At 47.4% G+C, this 25,222-nt stretch overlaps 1 protein-coding gene across 2 annotated transcripts in view; it reads left to right on the top strand.

Annotated features, from left to right (window-relative positions):
* LMF1 (lipase maturation factor 1) overlaps window positions 1-25,222 on the top strand; it is a 204,362-nt gene that overhangs the window by 138,437 nt on the left and 40,703 nt on the right. For both annotated transcript variants that reach the window (XM_054843489.1, XM_054843488.1), the window contains one exon: window positions 2,354-2,521. In XM_054843489.1, coding sequence (XP_054699464.1) covers window positions 2,354-2,521 — 168 coding nt within the window. The remainder of the gene's footprint in view (window positions 1-2,353; window positions 2,522-25,222) is intronic.

Here is a 25,222-nt window from a genome sequence, read left to right as displayed (position 1 = left end):
GCATTTCTTTCCCTCTGTCAAAACAAATGCTGAGGAACCGTCTGTTACTTGTGCTGTGTCTGCTGCTGGTTTAGACTTTCACTCTTGCTTATCATTTGAGTTATCTTGCCTGTCGCACGGCATTGCCCGCACTGACACCACAATAGTGTCAGCGCTGATAAGGTGAAGGATGGCGACGCTATAGCACCTGGGAGTGAATTATTGACCCACGCCAGATTTCTGTGCTTCACTTCTCCTTTTTCCTCATTTCTACTTCGGGACAAGAATTAGACTGCTGCTAAAAAGCATAAACCATAGCAAACCGCAGCAGACCCGACTTGCCAGCCTGGGCTGTTCCCACGCGAGCCTGTTCGTGCCTGCTACGTGAGCCCAAACCAAGAACTTTCTTCTGCTTCTTGTCCCACTGCAGTGGGACCGGAGGCAAGAATTTTATCTTTCTGCCCTTAAGCACAGCAGATCGGGGGGGGGGAGGCGATATCTTGAGTTCCAGCCCAAAGCAACAAGCAGGATTTGCTGGCTGCATTGGCCTTGATAGATGAGGACGTCAGCGTGAGCCTGTGATGAAGGGGATGAGGAACCGAATGACGTGTTCGATAGCTAAAGGTGGTCTTTGCTTTAAAATTAAACAGTGTCAGGCCTGCCCTGCAAAGCCACGGTCAAATGTATAGCGCCATCGTGTTATGAGATTTAATTTCATGTGCAAGTAGGTATGTAATTACATGTGTAATACTGCCTCTTCTCTGTGGTCCCCAGCCGTAAGCGCTGCCCGTGTCGAAGGGAGCGGATGCAGGCGCACCTCCGTGGCACACCACCTTTCTGCAGCTCTGGCGTGTTGGGATCAGGCAGTTACGTGCTGGAAACCGGCTTATCTTGGGCTAAATGTTACAACCTGTATGGGTGATACCTCATCTAAGTTGGTTTTGGTTAAAGCGCTTAAAAAAAAATAAAATAAAAAAATAGAAGAAGCCAAGAAAGCAACCTGCCTTTTTGGAAGGATAAAAGCATTTCTCAGCAATTTGAGATCAAGGTGAAAAAATCTCTTTGTGAGCCTCCCTGACATTCTGGGAATGCTCAAGAGCAGTCCAACAAGGAGATTAACTTGAAACAGGTCCCGTGCGGAGGGGAAGGACCCTCGGTGGCACCCGGGGCTGCTGCCGCTGCCCCAGGACAGGGGGGCTCTGACCTCCCGCCCCCTTGCCGGAGTGGACTTGGCAGAGCTCCTTGACCCCGACACCGCTCCATCCGGCGCCGGTGTCCGAGGAAGGAAGGATGCGGTCTCCTGTCCTAAGGGGTTACAGCAGCCTCAAACCCATATAAAGCAACAGCTTTATTAATCCCAGCTTTGCTAATAAGGAATTACAATAGTTGTGGGATTTGGCAGTGGAAGCACACTCAGTTGCCATGCGTAGTACCTTATTTTCCCTTTTTTGTTTGTATTTTTTATTTAACTACAAATAATTTAAAGATGTGTTGTGTCTCCTTCAATTAAAATTTGCGTCTTCATCCTCTCTTTTTTTTCTGTCGCAGTTTTAAAACAATACTAATGAATTTGAGCTTGTCAGATATGCTAAGATAAATTGCTAACTTCTTTCTTTTTGCTAAAATTGCAGCATTTGTAAGGGTGGCGGTTATTACCATATCAGGATTTGGTTTTGTTTCCTTTGTAAAATTTGCGGCTTTATTGCACTGGATGGAAGATCTCCCAATGTCAAAAAATTTCAGGCTGATAGAAGAATAATATTGTCACAAGGCCAGTACGTAAATACCTTAGACCAATATAGCATGTTTAGAGGAATTACACTTTCCTCTCCCAAATTATGATTTTGGAAAGCAACTCTACCACTACATTTATTTCAAATTTAAACATTTTGAAAGAATATCTCCTAGGATATGGAAATCTGGTTTCCATTCCTGGGTCTGTTTGACCTACTGCGTGACCCTGAGAAAATCTTTTTCTCAGTTTCTGTATCTGCTTAGTTGCTCTGATGATCTTCAGCACTCATGCAGAGCAATTTAACATCCGTTGGTGTCAAGCTACGTGTAACATTTCAGTATTAAATAATAGCGATTTTAATTTAAGATGAGTGGGGTTTGGTTATGTTGAGAAAAGAGAAAATTAAAACTCTTGTTTTTTAAAAGATGTATTGGTTTAAAAATTCCTTGGGTTTGCCTGAAAAATAAAAAAGAATGAAGTAATTTTCTCTGAAAAGAAATGAGTGTGCAGAGGCAAAGGATGGTTCTCCTGTGAGCAAACTTAGGGTGAGAAATAAAGAAAAAGGCCAAGAGCTCTGTAGCTCCCCCAGTGATGAACCTTGGAGGGGGAACTGATTCTTTTTTTTCTTCCATCCTTCAGACGCAGCCAGTGCCCAACCCCATCGCCTACTTCATGCATCGCTCGCCATGGTGGTTTCACCAGTTCGAGACGCTGGTCAATCACTTCATCGAGCTGGTGGTGCCGTTCTTCCTCTTCCTGGGACGGCGGATGTGCATCGTGCATGGCCTCTTGCAGATCCTTTTCCAGGTGAGGTGCTCCTGGGTTTGCATCCTAAGGGTCGCGTCTTTGCCCGGGATGGAGCAGGGTGTGTTCAAAGGGTGTAAAACCTCTCCCGCTGCCTGTGCCTGCTGCCCGGCAGCTGCCTGCGGCTGGGGGCCATAGGGTGGGCTGGGACCTGGATGGTCGAGATGCAAACACACGTTCCTAACGCTGGCTCCGTAACCTGCAGCAAGGACACGGGCACGTGTGCCAGGAGCAGCCGCGCTGCCGTCACGGCAGCAGCGTGGTTCACTGGAGCCCATCTTCTCCGAGCAGGAGCAGCATCCAGAGGAACTGACTCAATTGGCAGGTTAAGAGTTCAGGCTGAAGTGAATCAAGATGATTCACAGCTATTAACTGTTGGCTCTCGGGTGGTTCGCGCTGGCGTGGCTGTTCTTAGCGTGCTGCTGGAGGTTTGTTTCCCTTGCTGCTGGTTGGGTTTCCGTTCGTATAGATCGCAGAGAAACGTCAGCCCAGGACTAGTGCAAAGGGTCATCTGATCTGGTGGCTGTGGAAGGCTAGGATGAACACTTGCAATTTCTCCAAAAGTTAATTTTTATAGACGTCTTTCACCCTTTGAAGGGATTTTTTTAATATTTAACATTCAAGGGCTGTTCTTTATCTCTGAAAATGTTTGAGCTGTTTTTTACAACCACCAGATTTACTGAGCCTAGGTTCGCAGTGAAAATAATTTATTCAAAAATTAATGGCATTCACATTCCAGTTGATTTTGGTTTGGCTTTTTTTTCGAACATGAAATAAATAAATCTGTGCAACAGTCAGAAGACAGAAGCTCCTGCATATATACTTTCCTGGACCACATCTGATTTCTCTCGTCTCTGCCCCGGCATAATTCAAGGAGCTCGTTAAACCCCAGCCACTCTGCCTCGCAGAAGCACAGCTTTCAGCCCTTGCTGACTGCGGTGTTTGTTCAATATCATTTCAGCATCGTGAAATTCATACTCGGTAGCTGTTACTGCTTCCTGTAAATACGTGTGATGATTAAACTGGAGAACAGCTTATAAACTCTATTGGTAAACCACAAAAATGCTGATCAGATTTTAAAGGGCTGACGTAAAAGCCGTGGGATTTGTGCCCTCGCAGAGATGCCCGCTCTTTCTCCTGCTCCTGAAACACGTCCCGTTGCGCCTGGGTACCACCAAGCGTAGAGCTTGTACCTTTGCTCGCTCAGCACACCTTTTAGCGTCAGGTTTGGTTTTGTTGGGATGGATCTTCTCAGGCAGCTGGAGGTCCCGGCAGCAGGGCAGAAGGGGTCTGACCCAAAGAGGTCTCGGGGCCACGAGGTGCCGGTTGTGTAGGTGACGGGTGTCGCACCTGAGGTTTTCGGTGTCACTGGGAGAGTTGTATTCAGCCTACCTCTAAAAGAAAAGAGAAGCCGCTCTTTTGTCTCATGGACAAAACAAAACATCCCATCTGTGTCGGCTGCTCGTCACGGAGGGAGACGGGTGTTGAGTCATCACTGATGGAGAGTGGATTAGCAAGCAGGAGTTGCGAGTGGTAGTACTTTTGTGTGTAAGGAAGCTAGGGAGGATGGCAATGGCTCTTTCTAAGGTGAGTAGCCTCAGATGAGCGGCCTGTCAGAAAACAAACCACGTTGCCAAATTCCAGGCTTTGGCCTGGCTGCCCGGTCTCGGGGCAGAGCTGTTGTGCTCTGCTCCCTTTTGCGTTGACAGGAAGATAATAACGTAACGGACTGAGATGGCGACGCTTTGTCTTCGCATCTCTGCCAGAAGAAACTTCCATGACCAAATTGCTCCTCTCTCATCCCCACCTCGGCTCAGGGTTTCTCCGTCCGGCTGGCGTGCGCCTCCAGCGTCCTCACGGCTCCTCCAAGGGCCCCTAATGAGCAGCACAACTCTGTGCGGGGGGACTTCAGACGGAGCCAGTGGGATCTGAAAAAGCCAACTACATACAATAAAGGCTCATAATGACATATTGTAAATGCATGCATCTAACCACCCTTTAATTGGCGCTTTATTGATAGTTTGCAATTACTTATTTCTATCATGAGGGGAGTCTGCAAAGTAAAAAAGGGTCTCAGTGTAAAATGCAACTCTGGTGCATTTATAGCATTTCAACAAAAACCTGTTTATTTAATATTTACTGCCCTTTTCTTCATTCAGAATGACTTTTATTGACAATACTTCTGCTCTGCAAAGGAAGCAATAAAGTTTAATGTTGATATACCACTTAATTCTGCTTTTCAAGATTTGAATTGACATTACATGCAAGTTTTATTGGACATTTTATAATTGTTATTGGAGTCATGGTGGCTAGGTTGAGTAAGTGTATTTTTCCAGATTCCAACTGGCCTGGAGAATATTGCTTTGTCAGGAGCCCAAAACCAGTTGTGCTTTAAAGAAAAAAGTCGTCCTTTTTTTTTCTTTTTTTTTTTTTTTTCTTCAAGTGTGAACTTATTCTTCTTGCCTAGTTCACATTTGTAAGGAAAAAGGCTTAGTGAGTTTGGAAACGTCAGAGAGGAGGGGCTCGGCAGCCTGCTGGCTCGGCAGAGCAGAGAGCATGCCAGGAGGGTGGATGTCTGTCCCCCACCGGATTCCCGTGGGGTTGTGCCGGTCGTGCCGTACGCGCATCGTGCTGGTCCCGGTGCACCAGACTGTCCTGGGCCACCTACCGTGCGGGAGACTTGGGTGATGATGGCTGAAACACACACCGCATAGGCACGTCTCTGTGCTGTCCCCTTCCCATGCTCACCCACCCACTCGTGTCCTCACGAGACCCGAAGCGGGGAGCCTGAGGAGCCAGGACACCCCACGGTTTTGGTGCTTTGTGTGCATTGATGTTGCTGTGATCTCGGTTTGGGGTCTGCCTGCTCTGATACGTGGCCCTGTAGCTTGAGCTTCCAGAAATCTCCCCCTTTGGCTGCTTTTTGATCTTGAATAAATTGAAGAGTCTTTCTTACTGCAAGTCTCTTGATATAAATAGTCTTTGCTTAAAAAAAAAATAAAAAAAATCAAGGAGCAAGTTGAATGCTGGCCAGTTCCCATTAGAAAAATCATTATTCATTGTTGCTAACCACCAGATTGGGGAGGGCTTTGCAATGTACAGCTGTGGGTGTAGTTTTTGCAGGACATCTGCACACAGAGGGAGCCTCAGTCAGATTGCAGCGCCCAGAGCACATTTGCCAGGATCGAAGGTGAGTGGAGAGAAAAATGTCATCCAAGATTTTCCAGCCAGCCCCCATCAGCCACTTGTCCCCTGGGCAGGCTGCGGAATTGCTCCCCCGCTGCCAGTGCAGCTGCTCGCAGTCCCGGCTGGGGGCTCGGTCCTGGGGCTGGGGGCCGTCCCCACAGCGTGGCACGGGGGTCCCACCAGGCCGCCTGTCTCGTGCACACCAGGGACAGTACAAGTGGGTGTGTGTCCTCCACACCGGCGACTCCCTGCTCCCAAGAGAGAGGTTTGAATGGGCTGCGCTGACCTTCTACTTAATTGCTGGGTGAAACCCTGATCACAAGGAAGCTGTTTACACTGAAGAGATGGCCATGGAGGGGAAGCTCTGGGACACGGCACCTCCAAGGTTGAGGAGCCTTTCTCAGCCATAGAGCCAGTGCGGCCAACAGGCAGGTTCGTGCCCAGCGGGACTAAACAGTTTGACTACGCCCATCTTGCTTTCTGCCATCACACATGTCCCAAAAGCGAAGACTCCCAAACTCCCATCTGCAGAGGTTAACATCACCCCATGAGACGTTTTTCTTCCTTTAGTGTCTGCTGGGATTCAAACCTCCCAGTTTCTGAGACCCAAAGTAGTGCATCGACCCGACCCATCCCACCTGCAAGGGAGCCTGCTCAAAAGATCTCAGCCTGCATGAAAGAATTAGCAGGTGATGGTTGCAAAGCCTCCCCGTTAAACTGTCTGTGCTTAGAGCATCCTTTTGCATTTAGAAAGAAATCTTAGATGAAGGGCAGCCAATTACAGAGGATCTCCAAGGTAAATATGCAGCATTGTTTCAATAAAACATTCTTGCTAGCATTTACAGTACGTAGAAATCCAAATCTAAAACAGAAATTAAACTAAATGGACGTTTAACTTTTCAACATCATTAGGGATTTACTGTAAGCAGGTGCCAGAATTGACGTGCCGAGCAACACTGCTGCAAATTGTCTCTGCCAGGAATAAAGCTGGAGGAGAGACTTGTAACTCAGCTCCTTCCCTGCTCAGCTCTGCGCTCCAGCCCTGTAAAAACAGGCTGGTGAGAAATGGCCAGTCTGAGCCACAGAAACCTCCAAATAAGCCTGAGGTGAAGTTTGCTCTTTGCTCGTGTATAACCAAGTCTTTAGAGTTTTGGAGAGTTTGCTAAATATTCAAAGCTTTTTGCTATCGTTTATTGTTGTCCCTCCTGAGGAGTACAGGCGCGTTTTGTAGCAGCTATGTAGAGGTGTGACCACGTTCACCAAGATGCTCACGTCTGGAGCAGGGAGATGTGCATCACCCCATTAGGTTTAAACTTCCAGTGCTGGGGTTGGGGTTTTGGACACCTTCTCTAATTCATAAGGATGGGGTTGTTTTCACTGACTGTCTCTTGGCGGTGGCTATTGAATGTGATGGTCACTTAGCGGGATGGAAATGCAGCTGCAGGTGATCGCAGTGGCCAGTGTTTTACAAATCACTTTGATGAATGATTCTTTCATTTTGAGTCTGATGGTACCAATTGGCTGTTGTTGTAGTTGTATTGAGGTCTGAGCCTCAAAAATACATGTGTAGATCTGAAGCACCCCAAAGTTCAGGAGAAATCAAGTCCCAAATGTGGCTGTTAGTAGCTGGAGGTGGAAGCAGAGGTCTTGGAGGGCCTTGGAGACCACAGGTGAGGTCTGGACCCTCTTATTCTCGGTTCTGTAGAAGCATCAAGCCAGAGCCTGTCCGTGCCTGAAGGAGCTTGTGGCTTCAAGGGTGAGGGAGGATGAAAGTGCTGCATGGGGAAGGCAAGTCCTCTCCTGTGCCCGCAGGTCAGTGGCATAGGACCCCTTCCCACCACACCACCTACGAGAGCATTGCGTCGTCTCCCCGCTGACGCTCCCATCCCCTGTGCACACACAGGCACATTTGCGTGCCCGTAGGTCCGTCCTTCCGCTCAACCGCCCACGGGCAGAGCGAGCCGTGTACCAGCGTCCGTGAGTGAAACCGGAGAGGGTGCAAACCCACGGCCTTGCTGCTCTGCGGGTGTTTCGCTCTTCTCTGGAGCTGGCTCCTAAAACCCTGAAGCTGCATGTTTTTCACGACATCTAATGCATAGCTTACACCAGCAAACGTATTTCTTGGCTCCTTAAGCCAGGCAGTAAAATTACACTGCTTGGCAAACGAGTTGATGAGGGGAAGCGAGAGGAAAGCCAAAAAGCCAGGAAAAAGCCACCTTGCCCCTACGAGCTGGCAGGTAGCGCTGGGTTAGAGAGCACAGCGAGGAGGCTGCAGCGCCCGGGTGGGAGGGAGCTGAGGTTTCTTAAAGCCATGGCTTGGTTTCGGCTGTGCCAGATGGGAAGGGGCTTCAGTATCACAAAGGTAAAATCCAGAAATAAATAAATAGTAAATGGAAAGTATAAAGCTAGCGCTGTTGGAAAGGCAAGGTCCTTCCTTTGCTTCCATGGCGCTGTTCTAGGTCATAGTCATATAGGCACAGATTGGGGTTTTTAGGATGCAGGGGGAGACTTAGGCTTTCAAATCCCTTTGGATTTGGATGAATTTGGGGACCCTGACTCCTTTTTGTGGCCCCTGAAAACTCCTGGCACGTCCTCCTGCACGGAGCATCCCCTGTGCAGCCCCGTGGCTGGGAGCTCCCAGAGGGGACCGTGTGTGCCGGGACGAGCTCAGCCCCCAGCGTCACCCGTCACGACAGAAGTTCCCCGAAGGAGCCGGAGTGGCAAAACCTTGGGTTTGCCAGTTCTTCACTGCCACCCGCCCTCTTCCCGTGGAGGTTTGGCAGTGGGCTGAAATTCAGGCTGTCCCAGGATGTTTTTCAGCAGGAGCCGTGTAGAAAGCGGAGGGATGACAATGCCAAGAGCGAAGCTGAATTCGAGCCTTGCGGAAGGCAAAGATAAAACCTCCTCAGTCAAAACCCCCTCGAACTCAGAGCGCTGACAGAGAAAGTTCCCGAGACAGCTCGCAGGGTCTGGCCAAGGAGCTGTGCGGGAACACGGCAGCTTTACGAGCTGGTGGAGGGCCAGGGGTTAGGGAGGACCCGCTGAGAGGGAGCCCCCAGAGTGGGGGGGCTGTGGCAGAAACCTCCTGCAGCAGAAACCTCCGGCACTTTTCCCTTGGAAAACAAGCTCCGAGCGCTACCCTTGCCCAGCCAGGCACTGCACTGGAGACACGCAGCCCCTGCACTCCTGGGAGCTGGGACACATGGGAGAGCGGCAGCAATGTCATTTTCCTCCTCTTTTTTTTTTTTTTTTTTTTTTTTTTAAAGCAGAAAACAGTTGTTGAATAGATATATATTTTCTGACCTTTCGTTTTCCTTGGCTTGGACAAACCCCAACCTCCTAAAAATTTTGATGGAAATGGACATTTTCCTCCAGTTGATCCTTTTCCCATGTCCTCTCCAAAGCTGTGCATGGGAGGCGAAGCGGGGGTTTTCCCCCCTCTCTTTTGGGAGGGGAGGACCGAGCCCCCGCTTCCACCGCTGCTGCCTCTGCCATGCCACAAGATGTTGGAGGGATGAACTGCCCTTCCAGCCACACACGCGCAAATTAAATCATGCTGTTGCAGTGCCACAGCTGCAACGTATTGTGTTGCTGACTTAGGAGGTAGCAGGGGTCACAGCAGCAGCCCAGAGAGAAGGAACAAAAATTAAACAGCTCCCCCCTTCCCTGCAGAAAGTGTCTGAATCCAGTGTTTGTTTTCACTTGTCAGATATGAGCTCGGGTTTGTTCTTTTTCTTACGCTGGTGTAAATCAGATGTGTCTCCGGGAGGATTATCAGGGTTACACAAGTGGTGGAAGAATCAGGCCCTTCGTTTGTACTTTAATTATGCATCTGTAGGACATTTGCACTGCTCAAGTAGTTGTTTTTCTTTATTGATGCGGGGTAGTGTTGTTACCTTATGAACATGTTGTGCATGAGCATGAAGCTGCTGCCCCATTTGCCATAGGAGCCACCCCAGGGCTGCTGGGAGGCAGCAGCCGGAAAATTTGGGCATCTGTTCCGCACTACCCTGTAGAAATCAGCACCGTGAGTACCCTTACGACCATAGAAGAGTCTGCAGACAATATTCTTCCAGGTGATATCCGCAGGCCAGCCTCTGATTTCACTTGCAGATGCCCCGTGAGGTCGGACGCTGGGGAGCTGGTCCCCCTGGCCCAGCATCCCCGGCAGCAGCATCCCCGGGAGGGTGCGGGCGGGTGGGTGTTCGCTGCTCGGGCTGGGCAGCGGCGCAGCCTTTCCCCTGCGAAAACAAAGAGGAAATTCAGCCTTCACAAAAGTCCAAATTTTGTTGATTTTGTTGTGGTTTAGAAAGAAACAACAAACGGAGAACGTCCCAGGAAAATTAACAGCAGAACATCAGTTTGCTGGTAGGGGAGGAATTGTCCGATGGAAAATAGTTTTGTAGCTCGATTGTTTAAAAATCTGCTTTGGACTCGGGGCTGAGACGGACGATGCAGGGAGAGCTTTTTAAAAGGTCGTTTGGGAACCTTGAACCACTGGACTGGGATTATGGAGATTAATCATCAGCGCTGCAGCCTCCAGGTCGCTCGGGCCAGCCCTGCGCACCCGTCCCGGTCCCAGGGGCGAGGGGCGGCCGGGGTCCTCCTGCCCCTCACTCTTCCAGCCTCCCGCGCTCAGCCCTGGCGCGGCTCCAGCTCGGCTTTTCTCGACAGCAAAACAAAAGGAATGTGAAATCAAAGGAGTTACAGAGTAGATTTTCTGTTACATTTAAGCCACCTTAAATTAAATACCAAGCTATACCCAAAAAAACCCCCAACAACCCACCAAACTTAAGCAGGCAGAACCCAAACTATTTAATCACTCCTTTATTTGATTTTGCATCCAGCTTGATAATATCTGTTGCGAGGCAAGGCTGCTGTGCCAGACACAAGAATACCAGCACATACCACCCCAGATCAGTAAATAACGCTGCTCGTATAATGGTGTCTGGTATTAGTTAGCAACAAGTTAAGTTCTTGCATTCTGCAGTAGTCAGAGTGACTTAGAAACACTTACTGTTAGCCATAGGAGTGCATTTAATTAGCTTCTGATTCAGGGGGCTGCGGGGGGGTTCTCTTTTTTTTTTTTTTTTTTTTTTTTAAATCATTAAATAAAGTATCACCCTTAGCCAGTGCTGTAAACTCTATTTTGATTGTGGCTGCAATAACCCCTTTGGGCGTCATTCAGATTGTACTAAACAGTTTCTGGAGAGTGCTGGTTTCTCTCAAAATAAACCAAAGTCCGGCTTTGACAAGCTCTAATGAAAAACAAATTGTTATATTACTTAGAAAAATAATTTGAAGGAAGTCTGAATTAGTTGTAAAGGTGGAAAAGGTTCAGCTACTTGAAAATAGAAATTTGGAAGGTATTTATTTTAACCATTAAGCCAGCGGCCTTGAAATACAGCCTTGTTTGTTACAGAATGCGCCTAACGAGAGACATGAATCATGCTGTTAATCAGTATGGGAACTTGATTAATTGGAAAGGGGACCGTCAGTGACTCCAACAGGCGGAGCCGCCTGGCAGCAGTCTGCGACGGAGCCCTGGAGCTGGTGTGATTTACCATCAGTCATCCTGCTGGCACGCACAGAGAAACTTTGGAGGGATCCCACAGCCTTGGGTTTGCGGGTTGTTGGGTTTTTTTTAAATTGAAAATAAAATGTGGTTATTTGGGACGCTGTCAGCCTTTGATTTTTGGTGCCTCTGCGTTTGGTTGTCCGACTGGAAATGTGCTGGTTTTCCACAGATGAGGGTTCAGCATGTCTTAGAGGCATCTTGTTGAGATACCCCAGGCCAGGATGCATGTCATCTCACCTTTGCTACCGATAGCGGTTTTGCTTATTAAACCTGAGAGCGAGATTTTACACCCAGCTATGAAATCAGATTTGCATGGGAGGCCCCCAGGATGCAGAGTGCTGCCATGGCTATAAAAACACAGCAGGAAGGTCCGTATTAATTTTCACTGTTGACTGGGGCACTTGGGTTTGGGGCCAGGAAGAGCTTGAGTGAGTTTGGCCATCCAAGAGCACTGTTTTGTTTCAGAGCAGCATATGTTTGCTCATATGGCAAAAGGGTACGGTGGCAGGGAGGGGAGAGAGCGTGTGGCCACCCTAGAGGGATGAGTTCCAGCTGAGTTTCAGGTTCGTTGGTGGAAGGTGCCATGCATGCCGGGCTGTGCCAGTGTGGTGGCACAGTTCGGTGCCGTTGGTATCATCTCTGTGTCACGGTCACCACCGTGGCCAAGCCAGGGAGACCCAGGGACATGGTAGGCTCCGGTGGCCCCCTGTCCTTGGGCGTATTGCTAAGTACCGACATTCAAAGATCACAAATTAGATCAAAAAATTGCAGGATTTGCTTAAGTATGATGAAAATGCAACCAATTCTGGCTGCCATTGACGTTTCTTCCATGTTACAGTCTTCCAGGGTACTCTCAGGTCTCATTTTCTGTGCTGGTCAGTGTGGACTTCACACCACTCTCCTCCTCGCGCTACGTGAACACCTTTCAGAGCCGTATTAAATGACATGGCCGACATCCACCACATGTGGTCCTTCCTTTGCCAAGGGAAATGGTTGTGGAGTACGTAGGCTCCTAGGGCTCTGGGGCAGAATTGTTTGGGTTTTTTTTCTCCCTGTTTTAATTTTGCATTTGATTTTCAATATTTCTCTGAGATCCAGAGCCTTTGTGTCTGCAGTCCTCTAGCAGAATTTCCAGGTGCTTGGGCTTGAAGAGAAAAATCAATTACGACAATGTTGTCAGTGAAACGATATGAGTTGGCGAGGCTGCAATAGCTTCAAAACATCTGCACTTTCCAGATGTGATTTGCTTGGTGCTATGCTGCAGTGTTTGGGTCCAAACAAGGATAGGAGATAAAGTATGTGTTGCACATGTGGTTGCATATATGTGTAAGAGTATGTATAAAACATTATGTCTAATAAGAGCCAGACCAGCTATAAACCAGGGATGTTACTGAGTCAATGACATGATCTTGAACGTGCACTGGTACCGTATTTCCAGTGATGATTATTTATTTATGTTTAGGTGTAGCTACTAAAGCTAACTAAAACCATTATGATCCATTAACGTTGCCCAAGCCAAAGGGCTCGCCCACTAATACGTGTCAAACGTCTGTAGATTTATGCAGTTTCAGTGTAATGGCTTGAAGTGATGGTAAAGTTCTTCCAAGTTTAATCACATTTTCTTTACCTTATTTCTGATCTGAACTGGTCACACTGCCTCTTCCTAACCCTTGGCTCTCACCAAGCCTCTGCTTTTTGGCAGGGTAACGGTGGTGGTGGTGGTATTTGGATTTTGGTTTCTCTCCCCCCCCACCATCTAGATTTCGGGACTTTTAAATAATGTTTTATATTCAATTTCAAAAAAGTAGAAATCAGAACAGCCTAACTGGAAACAGATGGCAGATTATGAACTTTTTTTAAAGGCAATTTATAATACATGTATTATGAAGAGAATCATTTAATAGTGTCAGATATAGATGTGTGAAGACAGAACGTGCCCATTCGAGGAGTGGAAGGGGCTGGGAGTGGGCTGTTGCCTTTGGTGCCGTGTTCTTGGGGGTAAGGGAAGGATTTTGCCGCAGTTAATGACTACAGCGAGCTCTCCTGGCTGAAATGAGGGGTTCCTGCTGTTCCTGCTCTTTAGTCTTTCCTCTGGTATTGCTGACTGTCAGAGCAGTTTATTTAAATTTAACTTGGACTTCTGGGTTCAGGTTAGCAAAGCCAGGCAGCCCGGTGGGTCAGAGCTCCTCTGACAAGCCATCCCCTCCGTGTGCTGAAAATCTGACTCTTTTGACTCTACCTTTAGCCACGTCCAGATTTCCCTGCAGAGACGCGTAGCTCTGTGCATCTTCCTCACCAGCAGGAACAGCAGGAGTCTTCCTCAGCTGCTGCACCGCAGAGAGGGGTGTGCTGGGGGTGAAGGCCAGTGCACGCTGGCTGCATCGCTGCGGTGCACGCGTCGGCTGTGCTGGGACCTCATGATGCTACAGGTGGGCGAAGACCTGAGCTGGAGCTACCGACTCATGGGCCAGGTCTTCATTTGGTGCAATCACGGTAACTCAAAGTCCACCGAGACATACCTGTGTGCCCAGATGATACCTGCTGTCCTCCCAGGTGGTCAGCTCAGAGGTTTTTGATAATTTGCGTATTTCCGTAAGTGGTTTTTCTGCCAAGTCTTTTATGCGTGCAGGTATTCGGGTTTAAGCACACCTTGTATCAGCTGGATGTACATCGGTAGAACTACCCACAGATCAGAGGTTTGAGTTTTACCTTGCACAAAGATTGCACAGCTTAAATTAAAGCCTTTCAAATGAATCCCATGTAATTTCAGAGTAAAGACAAAGCTGTGGAACTTTGTGTCCGGGCTGCTTAGGGATAGAGGTGAAGATGGATTTTTATAGTGTCCTGCTTTGATGAAAATAACTCATTTGCTTGTTCTGGGCCAAGTTGCTGTGTTTAATGTTTCTCTGTAATGATGCAGCCTCCAGAGAGGTTTTATTTTGATTTGGAAGTGTTGGGATGAGGATGCGGCTCTAAGATACTTTAGCCCACACGCAGTTTACACAGCTGTATTATCCGATTCCCCAGGCACCACCAAAAACATTATCTCTTTGGTGATGCAACAGCTAGAAATTGCAGGAAACCTGTGTCACTCATTACTTTCATCTTCCTATAAAAACTGGGGTTTCTTGGAGCCGGTGACTCAGAGAAATCACCGATCAGTGCAAGATACTCTTGGAGCAGCTGTGGTTTGTTTGCCGCGCTGGCCGAGATGAGTGATGTTGCGCTTGGACGCAGGCGGCGGTGCCCAGCTTTTCCCGGGGTATGTGCCCACCCACATGTGGGATGGAGATGCTGCACGATGGTCGGTGGTGATCCTCGCCTGGAGATTTGTTTGCAAAGCCCAAGTCTCACCTTTCCTTTCCTGAGGGAAATGTTGGCATTTTGCAGAAGGATAATGGATTTTTCTTGCTGCCATAAAATGAGACGGTGGCTGAGCTCAGCGGAGCCTCAAGCTCCAAAATACCTTGTTCCAGGCCGGTGTTTGTAGCACGAGGTCTCACCTCTCTTGTTTTCCTCTGAGGGACTCTCGCCTTTTCGTTTCATCTCTCCCAGGAGCACACTGACGGTCTGTCTGTCCACAGGAGGTGCTCTTGATTAACTGCTTGGTTCGCACATACGCAACTCACTTTGAGGATGGGTTAAGCTGAACAGGATCAACATAGGTTTGGTTTGGGCTTGGTGTCCACATGTGGAGCTATTCAGGAAGAGATATGGCACTTTAAATTTACACCCCACTTTAATTAGAAAAACTTGCAAGCACTGAGAAACCTTAGATCGGTGCCAGTTTTGCAAAGACCGAGAAAGCAAGTGCCTAAAACAATGTTCCCTACTGATCACATTGGCACTTTTTGTGACTTGTGCTGATGAGAGAAGAGATGAAAGACAAAATCCCGGAGGCTTTCTGGTAGCCATGTAGCTGATTCATTCAGCTAATAAATATCCAAGGATCTGAACCCTCTAAAAGCTTGAAAAGCTGGTTCCCTTGTCTGAGACATATCGTTGCTGAACTCATGCTGGTGTTAGAGGAAACATCTACGTGTGCATAGTGCGGGTCTCCCAGTTGCACAAATTACGTGTACAGGGTGGTGCAATGGGAGCGTGGAGAAAGTCTAGCAGAAAAGCTCACAAAATAAGCAGTAAATCCTTAGAGCAGTTTGGGAGTGTTTAGTACCAGATGATGGCGTGTGTGGCATGGCAGTCAGGGTTGCTAGGGCACGTGGACTGATTTCTTGCACCTTGCAAGCAAGCAAGCAGAGAAGAGGAGAGGGTCGGGTATTTCAGAGGAGCCCCTCTCCTTGCGGTGGCAGGTTGCTGCCTGGCTGCCCCTCTTGCTTCTGGAGTGCCCCTGTGTCACCTTGGCTGGTTTCTGTAGCGTTTGGGTAACGCTCTGCATTGAGTTTGTGCCAACAGCCCAAACTGTGTCTGTTCTGGCCAGCTCGGCACCATCAGCTCAAGGTGGGCTTGAAGTCGCGTTCACAGCTGTGTGTGCTCCGTTAACCTTTCTCCCCCAGGACGCAGAAGAACCTTCTTTTCCCCCTTGGAAGGTGTGAAAGCCCCAGGTCTGCTCTGAGAGTCAGAGGAGCACCCGAGCCTACTGTGCTCCTCCAGCGGCAGTGGCAAGCCGTAGCCTTTGTAACCAGCCAAGCCATGAAAACAAGCGGATGAAATAAGGAACCAAAACCTCCCATGCCAAATGGTCTTTGCAAAATGTTCCCCCCTACCCCCCCAGTGTTTCATAGCGATGCGTTTCCTGTTCGTCTGCTCCAGTTTCAGGTCATGAGCCACAGGAATGAAGTGACCCCTCGCCCATAAACTCAGATATTCGCCTCTGCCTGCTCCTGGGGTGCAGAAGCAGTTGTTCTTATCTGTCTGGGTTTTCCAGTGCCTGAAGTGTTAGGTAGTGCTGGGCAGGCACAGCTCACTCTAATAATGGTTGTTTCTTTGTGAAGTTCATCTTTTTCCTGGTAAAAAGAGATTGATGAATTTGTTTTCATCCTTACCTTAACCAATTCCTCTGCGGGAGCCATTTTTACCCAATTTCCAATGCTCTTTTGCTAATACTTGCCTGGATGCTGGGGTCTGTGCTGCCTTGTGCCAGGAGTCCTGGAGCTGGTTAGCATTCAAGTTTAGAGTTTTTCTCTGTATCTCCTGCATCCTCCTTCCTTGAGGAGACAGCAGATTATGGAAGAGGTTAAATTATGAAAGCTCAGGTCACTCTTCCCGAGCAAAGTAAGAAGTTAGGGAAAGAACTCTGCATTCCTATAGCATGAAACAGGTAGGGAGAGAAGGAAGGACAATCGTTTCTCATCCGCCAGTCAACCGTCACATCATGGTCTACTTCGGAGCACCTGCCGGCTCCTGCTGCTAGGTGCTGTGGAGAGATGCAGAAATACAGGGGCAGTAGAAAACTCAGAGCATAAATTTAAAAATTTTGCCTGGAAAACCAAATCATGCTGTATTGTTTGTGTGGATCAAGGTTGGGAATTAGCATGGTAGGAGTGGAGAAAGGGAAAGGGACAGGGATTGCTTTTATTGCATCAGTAATGTCATTTATTCCATAGCCAACCCTTGCAAACCGGTTCTAATCCCCACGCAAATCCCTCTGTAGCAACAACGGCAAATCTGCCAGTTCTCCTAATCAAACGCTGATCATTATTTCGGGCCAGAAACCTCAGAGGGAGCGAAGCCAAGGTAAAAGGGTCAGGATCTGGGGGAGGGGGCACTCTGAAACCCAATGCATCCAAATCAACTCCGTCTCTGTGATTCAGTGGGCAGATGGGATGGTGCCAGAGACACTACGGGGCCAATATTTTTCTTTCCTCCCCGCAAAGTGTTCAGGGGCAGACAGTGGGGTCCTAAAGAAGTACAGAGATCATTTTCCTGGGGCTATTGAGAAGAAATGTGACCGCAGATAAGATATAGAGCTTCAAAATGTTGCCATCCATCCAATGTTCCTTCCCTCTTCCCCTTCTCCACCCAGCAAACAAGAAGTGATCAGCTGGAGAGCCCCCGTTCGGGCTGTTGCCTGACTCCGGTCCCGGTTGCCATCAGTAAAAGGGCTGTTGGTGCCTGCAGTATCTCTGCTGGAGGGTTTTCCTCTGGCCCCCATCACCGGTTACTGGAGCGTAGGGGAAGGGGAGGGAGATGTTTTGATGGAAATCTGTACCTCAACCATCTTGGCAGCCAAACCTGAAATGGCTCGAGTCTTTTGCCCCCAACTTCATGTTTATTGTCAATCTGAAACTCCACCTGTGATCACCACATGTGTCCTCTGCAAGACTGCAGTAAATTAAAGCACAACAGGGAATTTTAAGAAATACATCCTCTTCCTTCTCGGAGTCAGGTTACATCGACCTCCAAACATCTGGACTCAGTGTCCTAGGGCTCCCAGAGGTTCTGCCGTATTAAAGGTTCATCTGCCTTTGTTAAATTCCCGGCCTTTTCCCTTCCTCGTTGCCTCCTCTTGATTCAGCGTTGCTTTCAGTGTGGCTGGCCATCTATGTAATTGGTATTTTATGTTCAGTATGTAAAACACACCATGGAATTTTAGTTATCTCTTGCCATGGGTAAACACAGATCCGTAACCCATTGCCATTTACTGTGCTCATGGGAGAAGTCTAAAATAAAATATACTCCTATTTTTTCAAAAGCCTAAATTCTTTCTAAGCTACTGGTTACCAACATCCTAAAAGACCGAAATATAATGTTCATTTTTTTTTAAAAAAAGAGCTATTCCCTAGTATTCCCTAGGTCACAAAAATGCATTTGTTGGTATGATGCCCCTTTCTTTGACATTCCTTTGCCTGATCTCCAGGTTGCCCTGATAAGCAGGCAGGCTTTAATCACCACATCCTGCTAATTGAAATGTAGAGCGCAGAGGTGGAAGCAAGTGGGTCCTGCTGCCTCCAACTGCTGGGTTTTGTTGAGAGTCCAGAGCAAGAGACACATGTAAAAGCCATCGGATGGCTGTGCAGGAGCTGCAGTTGCCGGTCCAACGGTGGTCCATGTGGTCCCTGTTCAGAAGATGATGCTGAACTACAGCATCTCATGGAAATCGCCCCATCCTCACCCCCGGGGTGCAGCACATGTCTGTGCTCAGCACCACAACCCTTTAGCTGTTGTGCAAAACGCCCAGAAGGAAAATGCAACTCCAGCTTTTTGCTTTCTGCCTTCCAGGCATAGGCCTCAAGGTTTTAAAGACTTACATATGTGTTTCACTTGATGTGCTCTGAGTATTCCCATTGAAGTTAACTAAGTGGATAAGACTTTGCAGGATTAAAGCCAAATGAGTCCTCACCCACCATGCTGGGAAGTCTTGTTGAAGTGGGTCATTGGAGGGAAAGGAGGAGGAGTCAGTACCGAACTTGCCCCTTTCATTTTATGCTTCTATTTATTTAAAGGATATTTTTTCTAAGTCAGCTTGGGGGGAGAAAAGAAAGAAAAAAAAAAAAAAGCCCCAGGCTGTGGTGTAACCACCACAGTCAGATGTTGTCATGACTACTAAACAAGAAACCTAATTTATAAAATGAGGAAAAACATATGAATGTGAAATAAAAGAGAAAAAAGAGAGAGACGATCTTAAAATATTAACTATGATGTAGAGAAAAATACAAACAGACAGAGTTAGGAAATTCCATAAGGAATATGACTTGTTTAATATTAATCATAAAGGAAAAGATTATGAGAGCTCTAAAGAGTGCCAAATGAAATACTCCACACACATCCAGTACTGTGATAAGAGTCCTTGCAGTGGTTTTCCTTGGCTGCTTGGGTAGTCAGTGCTCTGGGCCGTGCTCCGGTGGAGATGCCCTGGTCAGAAGATGCTTCAGGGGTGTACATGGTGGTTCTGCTGCTTCTCTCTCTGTGGTGCTTTTCCTCCCTTGCAGTACTGGCGCAGTGTGTAACTGAGTGCAAACCTCCGTCTCATCCACAACAGCCAAAATAATCTGTACTTTTATTTAAAATTTCAGTACGTTGGGGAAAGTAATTGTGTTTGAGGATGTGGAGGGATTTCTGTGAATGAATCAGGTCAGGAATGGATCTGGTGTTCCTTTAGCCACAGCTGAATTGTCTTCCAAAGCTGAGGTCACTGCAGAGAGGTGTCTGGGTGTGTGGTGTGGGAACCCAGCCCCCACCACCCTGCGGTGTGTCTCAGGTGGGCTCTGCTGCTCCCGTCTCCATAGGTGCTGTTTCACACTGCTGCTCTTCTTGCCTCTGTCTTGCCATCTGGCCTCTCCTGAGTTGGGAAAGCATGTGGAGATCCTGAAAGCAAAGCATTAGAGAAGTCCCAGATGTTCATGATTGATCACAAACACTCATGAGCTCACAGGCTAATGACCATTCCTTGTCCAGGGCAAGGTCAAAACAGGGAACCCTGAGGGTCTTCAGTTCCAGGCTCACCCACAAGACACCTCCGAGCAGGTACCAAAAGGCTCCTTTGGAGGTTGCTGGGTCTATGCTAATACCTTTTGTTGTGTTGGGCTGGCACCGCTCATCTGTTTTCTGGTGACAGTGCCCTGCTGTGGCCCAGGGACCCATGACCACCAGCACCATGACAGCAGTGGTACCACCACAAGACGCCAGAAAGGAGCTGCTGTGACCACAATTGCCGATGAGTGAGTACTGGTAAATACCTATGTGGTATCTCGGGTGGAAAATCCTGGGCAGAGCTGTAATTTGCTGCTTCGTTAAACTTCCCTCACTCATGTCTGAGCTGCTCATGTATCTGTCACGCAGAGATTTCAAGGCTAAAATTGTGCGTTGGGAGATTAATGCCTTGTGGCACGTCCTGTGCTCTGTCGTGTAATTTTGCAGCGGTGGGGCTGGCTGCTCGCAGGCCACATTGGACCCGGCTCTCTGTTTGGCACTCAATTGTAAACATTTTGGTTTGCAGAAACCTTAAGGGTTCCTTCTCACTGTCAGAAGAAATTAAGCTACAAAGCCATACTAAAACTACCCGTAACAATGTCGGACTGAAGTCCATACCATGAAGGTCCAGGATGTAGATGCCCACCCAAGCCAGGACCTTGCAGGGCTGTGGGGCAGATTGTCTCCATGCCAGACCCTTCCGGCACACATAAGCAGTGCTGCCGTCCCGCTCTGGCTCACAAAGTCCTTTTCCTCCCGCTCGCGGTCCCGTCCTGCTCTAACCTGGCACCAGGCGTTCGCATGCAGCTGCATCGCCAAAGCACTCATCACAATGTTGACGGTGCAGAAAAACTGGACCGGCAAAGCTCCCTGCACCTTTTCCCAGCTCCCTGCACCTTTTCCCAGCTCCGCGCTGGCGTGCAGCAGTATTCAGATCTCTGCTCCTTCTGATCGCTGCCATTTCAAACATCGCTGCAGCAGCACCAGCCAGTGCCAAGCAAGTTCTGGGCTCTTCTGCTCTGCGTCCTGTTCCCCCTCTTCTGTCTTAATGCCACACTGGCTGTCACCTGGCTCAGAAGAGCTCATTATTCCACTTTGCTAGACGAGGCTGTTTGAATCACAGAACCAGGCAATACTGAATTTTCACTCTCTCCGTCTGTTGACAAATCTAATTTGCTGGTGAATAATGAGTAACCTTTTTAAAATCAGCCCCATGGCTGATGTTGATGCACTTGGTTTTTGTTTAATGAGTCACACGCTCGTTTTGGAGCGTAGGAACTTACAGACAGGCAGCTGTATCTCATCCTCTATTAGAGATTATTTTGAGCTGGAAAACCTCAAGCCCCATGCAGCTTTTTTCCAAGAGTGCATCTCTTCTTGATAACAGTGCGGCTGCCATTAGGTTCTCATCAATGCAAGGGCTCATTGCAGCGTTACTCCGCCAGCAGGAAGGCTGTCCAGTGACAGCTCTTCCTGGAATATCCTGATATACATATATTTTCATTCCTCTTCCAAGGTTCATCTCATATGTAAGCGATCAGTGCAGCAGCATGAGCAGGGATCTCCTTGCAGCTGTGACCTTGAAAGTGGGTGGCATTTTCTGCTTCCTCTCCAGCATCCTCCGGGATCTACATTTCATGTGATCCCATCTGACATAGGCCAAATCTGTGCTGGGAAAAGTAGTATGATACTACCAGGAAGTACCCACTGCACTAACCTCTTTATGGTTGAGATCTTCAAAGCTCCCTGTAGGAGACAGGCTCCTTAGGCAGCTTTTGAACCCGTAATATGCCATGTGTGCAGACAGCCACCTATTAGATAAATCGCACAAAGTTTATTCTTTTGCATGTGTCGCTTCAGACCAGCTTATCTTTTCTGTCTCGCTCCGCAAACGTAAATGCAGGGCTTTAGCTTCTTTTAAATGTCTGCATTACTATCTAGTGCTAAACGGACGCAGTCGGTTCCTGTATTGGAGGTTTATTTCAGTTTTCTACAGGCAAATAAATGTGCACACAAGTGCACAGATAAAATAAAAGCCCCTCCAGTGAGGCTGGAGCAATACTGAGCATCCTGGTCCTCCTGGGTTCTGCATGTCCTTCCCTGGCTCCGTCCCACCAGCCGTCCTCGGGCACAATTTGGTGCTGTGTAGAAGGAACTGCTCGGGGAGAGGAGGGAAAGAGCTGAAAGTTCTCCTTTTTTGATCATTTCATAATTTACACCTCATTCCCATTGTAACCTAAATTACAAGCAAGGCGCCCCAACACTGAAAAGAAACTGCTGCAGATGGCAGCATAAAAATGTGTTCTTTAACACATTTTGTGTTTTCTTAAGCGTATCTGGTTTTGCCCAATGTACATTTCATTTGCTATTTACTTAAGTCCCCGCCACTGACAGCTTGGGGATTGCTAAGCTACCATCTGGGATGGAAGTAAAATGCCTTATTTTTTTTTTTTCCCCCCTCCTTCTTTTGGCCTCAGAAAATTTAACAAAGGCTTTATGTCCACCGGTTGGGCATTTTGTATTTTAAATATGCAGTGCAATGTGTCAACGAGCTGGCTGGTTACATCATATATTTGTCACAATTTTCAACCCATTTTCTAATGGGAGCAGCCGGTGCTTTGCTGCCTGCTACAAAGGCTCTTCACCGGCGGCCATGCTGGGGCATGGTAACTGTTCTGCACTTTCTTCAGGTTTCTCCTCTTTTTTTTTTTTTTTTATTAAACATAGTATTTCTACTAAAATTTTTATATTCAGTACTTCATTTTTTATCCCTGAGGCTTTTGCAGGCTTCCTTTATTGAAATCAAATGGTAACCAGCCCCAAATAAGGCACCGGATTATTTTTTCTCGGTGCGTTTTCACGCCACAACTGTTTTCTATTTCTCCTGAGCTTGCCGAAGCCCGCGGCCGACAGCTCAGGTCCGCGCCCGTACGTGTATTAGCTCCGAACGTGCTGCGAGAGGTTGGTTTGCTGGAAAAATCCAGGTCATCCTGGATTTTGAAATACGCCCAGCCTTGGCTTTCAGTGACACTGAGTAGCCAACCCAAGTTAAATATTTTACTGCAGATGTTGCTAAGAGCTTAGAGTTACTGAAATTATGTACTTTAACGAGGCAAAGAAAGTAGCTGCAGAAAGATATAAATCAGAGAAGCCACCAATGTTTTCCACCGTAGTGTCAAGCTGATCAGATGTGACATCCCCTTTACTTTTTCCTTGCGTTTTCCTTACGCCTGCGGATGTGGTTGTGTCCTTTCCTTTTAACTTTAAAAGGAAAAGATGAGTTTGAATCTGTGTTGGGATTGAAATGCCAGTGAATTTGGGGAGCGGAGTCCCGATCCAGCTTTTGCAGCTGGCTGCTGTGTCTCCACAACTGGTCGAACCAAAACCTTGGATTTGAATTGTTTTGAAAGGGATTCGTAACACAGATCACGTTTCCCTATGCCAGGGCTGTCTGAGATTTGAGGTACTCAGCCCGCCCATCTAAATTTATTCCAAAGAACATCGTTTTCCCCATACTCTGTCTTTAATACCGATTTAATCCAAATTTTACCAAGACCTGGACAGATACAAGGAAAAAAGTTTGCTATCAGAACGGATATTTTTCTGATGTGTTCTCCTTCTCTAATGGGGTTTGCTCTTATTTTGGCAATTGTTAGATACGTCTAAATATTGTAGAAAAAATGAATTTCAAAGGAGCCTGCAATGACTGTATGTGGAAAGGGAATTGAAGTATTTTAGCATTCCTTCAATCAAGGAATATAAACAGTTCCATGTGACTTCAGACTGATCCAGGATTTGAGAGAGCAGGGTTTAATTCACATCATTTCTTGCAGAGGGAATTTTGAACCCACACGTGTCTCAGTAAAGAATATCCTAATTAATAGAGAAAAGGAGATTCTGGAAAAAGGGCTTTCACTTTCTAGTCTTAATACTGTTCTACTTTATTATTGATAATTCAATAATCATCTAGCATTTATTACAGTTGGAGTTCTGGGCTTTGCCACGTAATTGGTGAACAAGTTTTTGATTTCTGCCTATTGACAGGCTATTTCAGATTGCAATTAAAACAGGAGAGACCTCAAACAAGGATTATTTCCACTAGGGTGAAAAATGCTTTTGCTGAATACTTCTTTTCCTGTATGTTAATGTCAGGAGATGATGCTTGCTCTGAAGCAGAAACGGCAAATGAAATGGCGTCTGCGGTTTGATCAACTCACGAGTCAAACCACTGGCTTGTCCTTGCAATGTCTCGGTCCTGCTGAAGCTGGTGGGAAGGGCCCCGTGAAACTGTACATGGGTCTCAGTCTTCTGAAACCTGCTGTGCCTGAAACCCGTGTGCCTTTTGGGAAAGACCAAGGTGCTAGGGATGCCTCGTGAGGCGTTCTTGATCCCTGCTACTGTGTAAAGCTAAAGCCATCATTCTGCCACTTGAGTAAGTGACCGTCTGCTGGGGCTTTTTGCACACGATTGAATTCAAAACACCACCATGTGGAAGCGATTCTCCTTGGTCCCATATTCCTTAGAAATATGGACCTAAGGTCCTCTCATTCAAGGGGATGTATAATCTGTCAACTTAAAGGCAGTATTTCCTCTCTTGAGGGCTTCCCACATCCTCGCATCATCTTAATTCATCCGTCTGACATTCCCTCCTTGTTCCCTATCCACTAGATGAGCCATGTGCTCCGTGGCTCACCAAAGGCATCTTCAGTGTGACTCGCAGGCTGTGGACAAGATGTCCAGCGGGCTCCTACCAAACCTTGCATTGCAAATAACAACCAGCCCGAGTGGTTTCGCAGGGACGACCCACCAGCCAGATGTCCAGCTGCGTGAGCAGCGTGGGACCACGCCACGACCACGCCACAACCACCTCTCGGCAGCCGGGTGGTTTCCCACGGGGATGGCCTCGGCTGCTCCCGAGGCACTGCAGCCCACAGCACCGCAGGTATTTGTCTGCATCTGCTTCCAGAAGCACATCCAGCCAATAGCACAAGCAGCCCGTGTAACTGTTTAGATTTCTGACAGTTTTATAACCTTAAATTTGCACCTTATGGAAAACTATGACAGTTAATGATTAATTGCCATGTTGGAATTTTTCTTATGATGTCTTAATATCCGAGTATGTAGCAGACCTCAGCAGAGAGGAAAAATAAAAACCTGCAGCAAAACGCTCCCAGAACAATTTGACTAGGCAAGTATTGCCCAGTCCAGCTAGTGCTGTCCAAAAGACACGGTTATATTTAGGATTATTTTTTTAAAGCCATAATTCTATTTACTAGGTGTCTAGCTCAAATTGGAAACCGGCTTGAAAGGAAGCTGTGAAACAATTTTTCACGGGTGTGTTCTTCAATCACTTTTCAGTAGAAAGTTGGTTTTGATATTACAAACCAACTACTGGTTGTTAACCAAAACAGGCAAGAGCTCGTCATTAAACACCGCTGCTGTGGCACTCTAAGACCTTACTGCTGTGCTAAAAAGAAAAAAAAAAAACCCAATGCGTCTTTTTTTTTTTTTACGGTCAGTTAACTGTTTTTAGGTTATTTGCCATTGATCTGCCTTATCTTGTGTCTGAC

Source organism: Grus americana, chromosome 15, assembly GCF_028858705.1.
Source record: "Grus americana isolate bGruAme1 chromosome 15, bGruAme1.mat, whole genome shotgun sequence".
NCBI lineage: Eukaryota > Metazoa > Chordata > Aves > Gruiformes > Gruidae > Grus > Grus americana.
This window is presented reverse-complemented; position numbering and strand designations above follow the sequence as displayed.